We start from the raw sequence: 12,136 nt of genomic DNA, 5'->3' as shown, positions 1-12,136 counted from the left end.
AGTTCAGAACTAAAGAATCAGCTAGGTATAATTGGTCATAACATGGAAGATAAAGACCATGTGATAATTGCCCTAAATGGTTTACCACACTCATGGGAGTCATTTATCCAAATCATAAGTGGTAGAACTGAGTTCCCTACCTTTGATCGCCTTAAGAATGATTGCATCCAAGAAGAGTCTCGCCTCATCACAGGAGGGCAAACCAAAAGTCCTCATGTAGATGATCAACACATGCTTGCAGCCCAATGCAAGAAAGGTGGAAATTGGAAGAAGCCTTATCCAAAAAGAAATAGGGAATTCAGACCATCTAGTTCCCAACACTCTTGGAAGAAACCAAGAGATAGCTCGCGTGTTGGATGTTTTAGATGCGACAAGTTTGGTCACTATGCTAAAGAATGTCAGAATAACCCTACCCAAAGAGAAGCCAACCTAAATGAAGTCTCAGAACAAAATGATGACTTCCATCTCTGCTCTGTCTAGCAGTATTCCTACAGATGGTAATACATGGCTGATTGACAGTGGTGCTTCCAGACACATCACAGGCTACTTTGATCATCTTTCAGACTTAGTAGAAAAGGATACCTGCCTTCATGTGGTAATTGGTGATGACGCTCGTTATTCGGTAAGAGGTTCTTGCACTACTTCTTTAAATTTAGACTCTGGTATTTCATTGCACCTTAGTGACATCTTGTTTGTTCCTGGAATTAAAAGAAACCTAATTTCCATTTCTGCTCTAGAAGATAAAGGTTATCAAATTGCATTTTTTGAGGGAAAAGTTCTTGCTTGGCCTAAGAAATCTAGTTTTAAATCTGCTCGGGTAATCGGTAATAGATATGATAGTCTTTATAAGCTCTCTACTAACCCTGTTCAAGCCCTCATTAATCAGGCTCCCGAATCCTGTGAGCTATGGCATAGAAGACTTGGACACTTGCACTATCAAGCTCTTCCCTCTCTTGAAAAGTTAGTCAAAGGTATGCCTAAACTCAGTCAAATTCATGATAATACTTGCAAAGGTTGTGCTATAGGTAAAAATGTTAAAAGTCCTTTTCATAAAAGTGAAAAAAGAGCTAAAGACAAACTAGAACTTGTTCACTTTGATTTATGTGGTCCTATGTCTATAGCATCTCCTAGTGGATTTCTTTATTACGTAATCTTCATAGATGATTTTTCTAGGAAAACGTGGATCTACTTCTTGAAATCTAAAGAATTTGATGAAGTATTAAGTAAATTTAAAGAGTTTAAGGCATTAACTGAAAACTCCTCTGGTAAAAGAATTAAATGTCTAAGATCTGACAACGGAGGTGAGTACACCTTCGGTAGCTTTTATGATTTTTGTGTTGAGTCAGGAATTAAGAGGGAGTTTTGTGTTCCATACAATCCTTAACAAAATGGAGTTGCTGAAAGAAAGAATAGGACTATTGTTGAGGCTGCAAAGGCTATGATTCACGATCAAGATTTGCAGACCTTCCTATGGGCTGAGGCTTCTAGAACAACAGTATATACCAGAATAGATGTCCACACCGTGTTCTAAAGAACATGACCCCTGAAGAAGCCTTCATAGGATCCAAACCAGACATCAGTCACCTCAGAATTTTTGGAAGTCCCGTTTATGTTCATGTGCCCAAGGAAAAGCGAACCAAGTTGGAACCCTTCGGGAAGAAAGGCATGCTAGTCGGTTACAGTGAATCCTCCAAGGCATTCAGGATATACATCCCGGGTCAAAGGTATGTTGAGGTTAGTAGGGATGTTACATTTGAAGAAGATATTGCTTTTAAGAAATCAAAAGGTTCTTGTGTTATTGATGAAGCTAATGACAATCAAGATATGGATGTTGATACTAACCCTGAGATTTAGAGGGAGCCTGTTGAACCTCCACCTCAAGAAGAACATAATGATCGACCAGAGCCCATGAATCCCACTGATATTCCTAGTGACATTGTCGTTACCAAAAAGAGGCCTCTTTGGGTAAGAAAAACCATTCAAGAAGCCGAAAGATTTGCAGCTCCCAGTGGCACCTTTCGTGAAACTAAGAGACCTCAAGTATTCTCCAACTACGTTGCATGGATGTGCAATCTCATTGAAACTGAACCTTGCAATGTTGAAGAAGGCTTGAATCATCATGCCTAGAAGCTTGCTATGGATGAAGAGTATCGGTCAATCAGCAAGAATGATGTTTGGGATATTGTGCCCAGACCCAAAGGTAAATCTGTTGTTTCCTCTAAATGGTTATTTAAAATTAAACATAATGCTGATGGTAGTATTGAAAAATATAAGGCTAGATTTGTAGCTCGTGGTTTTTCTCAAAAGGAAGGCATAGACTATAAAGAAACATTTGCTCCTGTTGCTAGATGTACTTCGATTAGAACGATAATAGCTATTGCTGCTGCTAGAGGTTGGAAGCTACATAAAATGGATGTTAAGACTGCCTTCCTTAATGGTGTCATTGAGGAAGAGGTCTATATTGAACAACCTGAGGGTTATGAGATTCAAGATAGATTAACTCATGTGTGCAGGTTGAAGAAAGGTCTGTATGGATTTAAACATGCTCCTCGTGCTTGGTATGAAAGAATTGACAAATACTTGTTATGTCTAGGTTTTTGTAAAAATGATGCTGACTCTAACATCTACTTTAAGTTATTTAATGATGAAATGCTAATTCTAGTTTTGTATGTGGATGATTTGTTTCTTACAGGTAAAGATGAACTTATCATTAGATGTAAGAAAGAAACTAGCTTCAGAATTTGAAATTAAAGACTTAGGTCTAATGCATTATTTTCTAGGTCTAGAAGTATGACAAAGATCTAATGAAATTTTTCTAAGTCAAGGAAAGTATACTATTGACATTTTGAAAAGATTTAGAATGATGGACTGTAAACCTATGTCTACTCCTATGGAATCTAACTTAAAGAAGTTAAGTGTTTCTGCAGCTAACTTTGATTTTGCAGATCCATCAGAGTACTGGCAGTTGATTAGATCACTGATGTATCTAGTTAACACTAGACCAGACATATGTTTTGCTGTGAATGCTCTCAGCCAGTTTATGAGCATGCCCAAACATGTTCATCTTGTTGCAGCCAAGCACATCCTAAGATACTTGCGAGACACAGTTGGTTTTGGGCTGAAGTATCCACTTAACATTTCAATAACCTTGGAAGGTTATTCAGATGCAGACTGGGCTGGAAGCGTCAAAGACAGGAAAAGCACCTCCGGTATTTGTTTTAGCTTGGGATCCGCAGTGATCTTTTGGGCTTGCAGAAAACAATCCTCAGTAGCATTGAGTACTGTTGAAGCTGAGTATATTGCAACAAGTGTAGCTTCTAGAGAAGCAGTGTGGCTTCATAAGCTTCTTGCTGGGCTGTTTGGTCAGCCTTGGGATCCTACAGTTATTCATTGTGATAGTCAGAGTTGCATCAAAATGTCTATCAATCCAGTGTTTCATGACAGGTCAAAACATGTGGAAATTCATTATCACTTCATTCGAGATATGGTGCAAAGAGGCACTATTCAGCTGAAGTATGTCAGCACTGATGCGCAGGTTGCAGATATTCTTACCAAGCCTCTGTCCAAAGTGAAGTTTGTGTACTTCAGGGACAGACTCGATGTTGTGGAAAATGAAACCCTAATTGAGAGGGAGTCTCAATCTCAGTGATACATTGTGTTGTATCAAACCACCCTCTGCGGGCAATGTAAGGTGGTATTGTAATCTTCTTAGGGAGAAGTGTAATTATTAACTATCCTCTGTGGGCAATGTAAGATAGTATTGTAATCTTCTCAAGGAGAAGTGTAATTGTTAACCATCCTTTGCGGGCAATGTAAGATGGTATTGTAATCTTCTCAGGGAGAAGTGTAATTGTTGACCATCCTTTGCGGGCAATGTAAGATGGTAGAAAAGATCCTTTCCACCCTCTATGGGCAATGTAAGGTGGATCCAGTCTATGCTTGTGTGCGAGCTAGAAGATTAAAATTCTTTAGTTACATACTTTGCTTCTGTGCAAGATGGAAGGTTATGGTTATGTTTCTCTTCCCTAATTAAGAGGGAGCGTTGTTTGTAATTAGGGATGGCGGATTCCAATTGCCTTGGGCAACATTGGAATCTGCCTAAGGGGGCCAACCCCTTCTCCAACGTGTAGGGCTAGGCCCTATACCTCTCGGCTTCTCCTAAAAGTCTCCACGCTACACTCAAGTCCAACACGCCATCATGATAGGGCCAACCCTATCCATTTCGCATTAAATAAATTAAATAAATTAAAAGGTTTTAATTTACAAGGCAAGCCGACATGTTTAGAAGTATTGCTCCTCATATAAATAAGCATATACCTCACATAACAATTCAATCATTCAGTTTTCAAATGGATGCGAAATATATACATTGAGGTAGCGATTACATATATCATTAGCAAACATCTTCATGTTCAGCGAAATACACATAGAAGGCAGCAAATCATCATTAGAAGACAACAAACTCCATTGAAGGCTCAACAAACCCTATAGAAGGACTGCGAACCAGTTGAAAGGTGCAGCGAACCCTTGGTTATGCATAGGAAATCAATTTAGAAGGACTGCAAATCATGATCTCTGTCAGTGAGCTAATCTTGTAGATTGCTATGCCATCTTTCTTGTGACAGCAACATCTGTACTCCAGATAAGTGTGTAATCATCATATGAATCTAAAACCATAATCAGATCTGAGGATCTTTTCTGGTTGGGTTTTTCCTACTAGGAGGTTTTCCCAGGGTAACTGTGTCTTTATTCATTCTCTTTCTTGCTATGCTTAAATCTGGAAAACTATAAATCTCTAATCTAATTAATCTAGTTAGAAACAAATTCTGATTTTCTGAGTTTTATTTAATCTGAAAGTGATAAAAACAACATGTTGAGGCATGTCTATTCATTGACATGTTTCCACGTACGTAGATGCATGTCTGTCCATTGACATGCCTATACCGTAAGGTATATATCATGGTGCAGTTCGAGTTTAATAGGCGAGTACAGTAATCATAAGTGCAAGCCTTTTAGATATCGATCTGCTTCATTCAGCAGACTCCCATATAAATTATGCATTAAGTTGTGTTCCCTTCATATGTGCAGCAACCTGCACTCAAGAGTTCATTGTCATATAGTTTAGTACGAATTAAGTATTAAAAAAAAAACTATTTACATATCTAATCTGATCCAAACTTTAACATTCCTAAGTATAAAAGATTTATAATTTTATATAAATGTGCCAATGGTTGTCAAGGAATTCCAACCATTCGCAACAACCCAAAATTAATTCAATGTGCTGACAAGGAATAACCATACTTATTGACCTGAGAGTATCATATAACCAATGTGTAAACTATGACTAATATATAAATTAAGCCATCTACACCTAGAAATATTGAAAAGTTTGGGTACAGTAACATTAAACAAGTGTTTTAAAATATAGGAAATGATTGCACTCATAATAGCATTAGTTATACTAAATTTGAACATTGCATGCCCTCAAAACCTCTTCATTTTTTGGTATATTATAATTTTTAGAAATATTGTATATATATTTTCTGAACTGAACTGATTTTTGTTTTTTTAACATTGTAACTATTCTTGATACGTAGTTTCTGTGGAAGCATTTAATCTGCTAAATATTCACATAGTGAACATAATTATGGCCAGAATATGCAAGATCAGGTGTAAGTAGCAGTGAATTTCTACAGTAAATTTTACACCAAACATTTTTTGTCTGCAGGTTTGCTTTAAAATTTTGGCACGAGATGGCAGAAATTGCAGCTGAACATGTGAAGACAGGTGATAAAGTGTATGTCTCAGGTTACATGAATCATGATGCAACTGAGGATGATAAGAATACACGGACAATGATTAAGGTCTACATTCATTTCTCCAATGTTCAGTTGACTGGAAGTTTGAGATGTTTCAAAGGACTATATTTTGCTTTTTTATGGTCATATGGTTATGTGGCTTTGAGATAATAATTGGAGACATTCTTTCTTGGTTACAATCACTCCTTTCAGGTTCATTAGATTGGATTTTTGAGAAGATGTATAAACGCTACTTTGGTCTATTTGGTGTTTCTGTAGGGTATTATCGAATTTAAATGTTTTTTATCTATTCATATATATGTTGAAAGTTGTCATTGATGTAAGGCAGTTTAAAAGTAAATCATTTTCCAATCAAGTTAGGCCGACTACATATGCGAATATTGGCACCTAAATTTGAAGTCAAAATGTATAAATAAATAAATTTATATTTGTTTTATTTCTTATGTTGGCTGACCCAGCATTTATAATTAATAAACGAATATTTACAAGTGGGCCAACCCCATAGAGATGAGTGCCCTATCTTGGGATGCAAATAAAATAAAATAAAATAATATTTTGCTGCCTTGCTGACCTGTTTTGGAGGGTTGCATCCATTGGTAAAGGGGTGCATTAGCATGTATAAAAGGATGATTTTTTGGGGTTTATTTCAACAAGATTTCATTGAAATATAATTCCCATTTTAGAGCAGATCTAGAGCAGACCTTAGAGCAGACCTAAGGTGCATGTATGAGCAGATTTTAACATGGATTATTGCAAATCGATGAGCAGAAAATTTTGAAGATTATGAGCAGATTCTAAGGTAAATTTTTGCTGACCTAAAAGCAGAAAATATTGAAGAATATATGCAGATATAAAGATGCATTTTTAGAGGAGATCTGTGGAAGAGATTTAGCTCTGATTCAAGAAGAGGATCAAGTACTCATCACATCATTCTTTTGGAGGTTGGAGGTTGGTGCCTCGTATTCATGGAGATTGGTTTCTCTTGCTGAGTTGGTGCTCAGTTGTGGTTTCTACAAAGATTGTAAGAAGATTCTAAAATAAGAAATATTTTCATCATGGTTTTCTCCTGCAAGGGATTCCACGTAAATCATGTGTTCATCTCGTGTTTCTAATTGCTCGATCTTGCATGTGTTTCAAAGTTAAAGTTTGTTATTGTGTTGATTCATCCCCCTTTTATATGACTGAGTGCTCTTCAATATATTTTTATTGGGTTTGATGAATGTGCTTTTGTATTGTTAGCAATTTAATTTTTACCTTTCAGTACAACACAAAACCAAATGTCATGTGAGGTGAAACCTTTCTTCAAGTTTGTCTAACAACCTCCCAAATGTCATGTGAGGTTAAACACATAGAACTAGTGGGATTTCTTCAAGCATGTGAAGCAAATGAACTAAATGTAAACTTGTGTTTTAATTCTCATTTTTGGTCACAAGGCTAATCTGCACTTCCACACGAGATGAGAGGCTTTTGATTTATTGTTTGATGTCATGTTCCTTGTTACCTAAGGCTGACCAACATCATCTTTGGAAACGTGTTTTTAAACACTACTAAAATATATAATATTTAATAATTATTAATTTAAAATATATAAATTAAAATTAAAGTTTTTAGATTTTAAATAAGGGATGTTGGAGTCTGTTTTCTCAATTTGGGTGCCAAAATTGATAATTCAAATTTGGGCACCTATCTAGTGTTAAATTTTAAGATCAGATTAGGTGATACAATAATTCACACAAATGCACAACTATTACCTTGGGAAAACCTTCCTCTTGAAGGTGAAAAAACCCAGCAATTAAATATGACTTTAATTTTGAAATGTGTCGAGAGATTTTACAAAGGACTTTGCTTCACTCTTGAAGCTATAAATGATAATAATTCAAAGTGGAGAATATCTGATCTGCAATAAGGAATAGGAATTCCTTTGTTGATCCTCAACCTGCTGTAGATTGTCTTCTTCAATCATACACCATCAATGAACTATTATATATATCTTCGATCTGCTATGCAATCTCCATGAAATGTCTGCTGTGTGATATACAATATCCACGAACTATCTGCTGTGTATAATCTGATATTCACAGACTATCTATATCTGTTCTCATTGGATAAGAATACAAACCTTCATATGTATACCCGATTGAGTGAGCCTTCAATCATCGCAACTCCTCCAAAAGTCGGTTTCCAATCACATGTTATAATTTTGCATTGGTTAAGTTAATTACACATTGGTTTATTAATCAGGACTCCTAAAGGTTGATAGGATTAACTCGATATATTTAATGAATGATTACATTTAGATTTATGCAAATCATGTTTTACTTTAATCATTATATATTCAACTATTTAATTTGTCTAAGGTCGATAGGCCAATTAGGCAAATTAGTTATGTCATTAGTTATGAAGGATATCGACCGAAGCTATTTTCATCAACATCTAGTTGGACACCTATTTAATTGTCCTTGTAGGTCTTTGGTAGCTATCAAGAGTTTTGGGAATTTTACTATGTTCCACAAAGTTTTTAGGACGTGGGGATGTGTTTTGTGAACGGGATTTTTTTAGGCCATTTTTGGGGACGACAAAGGGCATATATATATATATATATGTTTTTTTAAAATATAGGGAAATTTAAGATATTCATATGATAAATCATAACATTGATAAAGTTGCAAATTTAATCATATTGACATATTGATATGCATTATAGAATAAAAAATAAAACACAAAAAAAAATTTCACATGAGAGTCAAACAAATTAATAGAAATACTTAATTGCATCCCTAATTCATGTCAATGTGGATATGAAAAATAGTAATACAACATACACTAAAATGCTCAAAGGCTACAAGTTTGCACTACAAATGTCAAAGTGGTGAAGTCATGAATGTCAAAAGCATAGCAATGGAAAGTATGATGGCTGCCTCTAATCGGCATCTGCCAAAGTTGCGTCAAAATTAGAGCCCGAGTCACTATCACTATGAGGGCATGGCTCATGTAATGGAACTCCAACCAATCGCTTATGCATATCCTCATCAATCTAGGTGGCGTCCTCAGGATCAACATTCCACTATAAAACTGGAGTTTGTCGATCTCTAAAGTTTGACGATCTTGGAGTCGCAAAACACTATGCATGTCCACCAATTTCTTTTGCACGTCTAGAGGTTAGCCTATTCCTCTTTATATAGTGAATAAAGTTGTATGTGGACTAATTCCTCTCTGCAAGCAAGGAACTACAACATTTAAGTTTCATGATTAAATAAATGTTCAACATTAATCGAATTAATAAATTATGTTAATGTATTACTTGTGAAAGGATGCGAACAACAAGTGTCCTCAACTCTAGTGCATCTTTCCATGCCATGTCCACTATCCAATAGGATCCTTTTGAGCTAACTTAGTTCTATGTATCTTGGCCTTTAGTTGCTGAATGTTGGACCACGAAAATTAGTAAAGTCAAACCATTGTATATGAAGTACATTCGACTCCTCAATTGAATACATTTTTGCAAGTGCCTTCATAAACCCTTCTTTCACCTCTTCGTCATCAGAAGGAGGCACTCTACTAGGTCTTGGTGCATACATACCATTTGGGATTGAGAGCAAAGGTTGCCATATGAAGTAAGGTTTTCATAGCATTCCATTGCCGTATCACCATATGCTTAAGTTCTTGGTCATAATTATTTGAATTAGGATCCCGATTGTAAATTGCTTGCTTCATTTTTCCAAGCATGCTGTCAAATGAGTCTGTATCAACATATCTAATGAGATCCTCAATTGGTGAAATGAAAGAGCAAATGTACCTAGAAATACAAACTTGAAAAAGACAAGTTAGAAAATTAAAGTCAGATTTTTTATAATAAATCAGCAATCCAATTATAATTTTAAAACTCGTTAATAAAATGAAAATCAGCAAATTATCATAAAATAATAAAATTAGTAACAATTTTTTACCTCACTTTGGACCACCGATCATCATCAAGAATTTTTTGTTTGATGCTTCTCCCTTCTTCAGTGCTTGCAGTAGACCATCTGTTCCACTCTAAATTAACCAACATCATGAATTGTAGAGCCCCATGCACCTTAGTCATTCTCTAACAAAATAAAATAGTTAGCATACCTTGTCTCTATGGGCTTGAAGAATTCTTTCTTTGAAAATGTTCTAAAGGGAGTGAGCTTTGATGGTTGCAAATAAACATCTGAATATCTCTAGCCTCTACAACCACCGGCTGCTAATTTGCACACACGTGCTGAATCTGTGACCACCTACACAACATTGGCTGCCCAACCTCCTCCATGGCATCTCTCCAAATATGAAACTGGAATTCTGCATCCTTGTGCTTCCCAAAACAATCATTGACTCTTAAGGAAATATGAGCCAGTTGAACATGTGACTATGACGTTGATAAGTAGTTGATGTCTAATATTGGTCCACCTATTCATGACAAAAGAGTGGCCCGTTCTAATCCATGTAATAACCCTATCGCTTAACAAAGAAGCATAAAGGCTAAAGGCCACTATTTGTTTCAAAGACAGATTACATTACTTCAAGATGATTAGTAGACAAGTTTCCTAAGCTGACTGACCTTGCAGATAAAAGCAGTATATTAACTAGTCCTCACCAACTACATTCTTAATTACACAAATCAAATGCACACATATTAATTGGCCAAATAAGCAGGGAATAACTATGACGATGAGGAATACTTAGAGTTGTTGCAAGAGATATTAATGAACAATAAAATGGTGACTAGAGTTCCTTATATTGTGGACTTCATGCCTGGATGGCTTCCTCATTATCAGCAGCAACTAAAGACAAACATTGAAATACACATAATGCAATAACTAAAGAATGTGATCAAGGATAATAGTCAGTGATCTGTTTAAGAGATGGATCAGCGATTTGAGGGAGATAATCATTCATATAGCAGTGATGAGAATAACTAATAGTCAGTATAAATAAACACTAAACCTGCGATTAGTAAAGATGACCAACTTTCCTAATAATATAAAGCAGCGATTAGAGTCAAAGTTGGTGCGATCCATAAAATAAAAGTTATACATTCACTAAAGAATTCAAGGAAGAAGTCAACCATGTTATTGGTAGCGCTTATGTTTGTAAAGGCAGTGCTTAAAGATTTGTTAAGAACCATTGATGTATTAAGTTAAGAAGAATTGTTTACATGAATCGACCAAAGGTTGTGTCCGTTAACTACCTTTCACGAAGGGGTATGTGGAAGATATTTATTCATAAGGCAAGAATCGATTGAGGGAATGCAAAGATTTTATTTTAATATTAAATACACACTAAAATGCTCAGAAGAGCCACAACAGTACTATGAATGGATGCATGAATAATAAGAGTTAAATCAGGGACAGCGCCATTAAGTCACAGACCACATGAATACATTGACAGTCATCTGAGACAGCGATCAGACTTTGCAAGACACTGAAGTTCTGTTCAAATCACATACCATAGCAGATATGTTTAGTTATTGTTTCATAGACAAGTGTACTTCAGCTGATCAATAATACATATGCAGTCATATTAATACCAATGAGACACTAGTTGTGGGAAAGCTGAAGGTTATATCAGATCAAATACACTTGAAGGATTATAGCCTCAGAATTTTATATTCTAGAGGTCATATCTGACCTTCTTTATTGACGGAGAATCAGAATTTATAACAGACTTATCATTTCAATGCAAGGAGAGTTATATTTGGTATCAATATTGATACAATTCAACATCCATTTAATATAAGGCTGCTCACTTATCAAACATATTGAAAATTTAATTCATATTAGCATAAAAGTCATATGTAACCATCTCTCTCTTATGCAATACAAATTAGATTCTTAAGACTACAAGCTCCATTGGTCATTTAAGCTACCTATTTGACAAAATAATCTATTCAATAATGGCCATAACCCAAGTGAGTCTACAAGGGACATTACAATCCAACATTGTCTCATGTCCTCCATCAGCACACTCATCTTGGAATATCCTTTGTCAAGAAGTGTATTGCATAGTTTATGATCTCCAGGGGGGTGAATGAGGAGCCAATAGAAGTTAAATCTTTGAACATTTGTTTGAAGTAGGGAGAATGTGGTTAATGGAATGGGATGGCACGGGCATAGAAAAATTTGGCTATGGAGGACTCTACCACATCTTATGCAAGCATATGAACAAATTTGCAACTGTATTTGGCTGCTCACTAGAGGTAGTCTCCCTCTTCCCTCGTGTGGAAACATGAATATTGCTACTGGTACTATCATTAGGACTACCAAACATAGAGTGCATATGCATAGCTGATTGTGTGG

The 12,136-nt window shown here is 35.8% G+C and overlaps 1 protein-coding gene across 3 annotated transcripts in view; it reads left to right on the top strand.

The window, feature by feature from the left end:
* The window catches only part of LOC131044455 (protein OSB3, chloroplastic/mitochondrial), a 118,009-nt gene that overhangs the window by 43,051 nt on the left and 62,822 nt on the right, over positions 1 to 12,136 (top strand). For all 3 annotated transcript variants that reach the window (XM_057977783.1, XM_057977782.1, XM_057977781.1), the window contains exon 2: positions 5,729 to 5,864. In XM_057977783.1, coding sequence (XP_057833766.1) covers positions 5,729 to 5,864 — 136 coding nt within the window. The remainder of the gene's footprint in view (positions 1 to 5,728; positions 5,865 to 12,136) is intronic.

Source organism: Cryptomeria japonica, chromosome 10 (genome assembly GCF_030272615.1).
Source record: "Cryptomeria japonica chromosome 10, Sugi_1.0, whole genome shotgun sequence".
NCBI lineage: Eukaryota > Viridiplantae > Streptophyta > Pinopsida > Cupressales > Cupressaceae > Cryptomeria > Cryptomeria japonica.
This window is presented reverse-complemented; position numbering and strand designations above follow the sequence as displayed.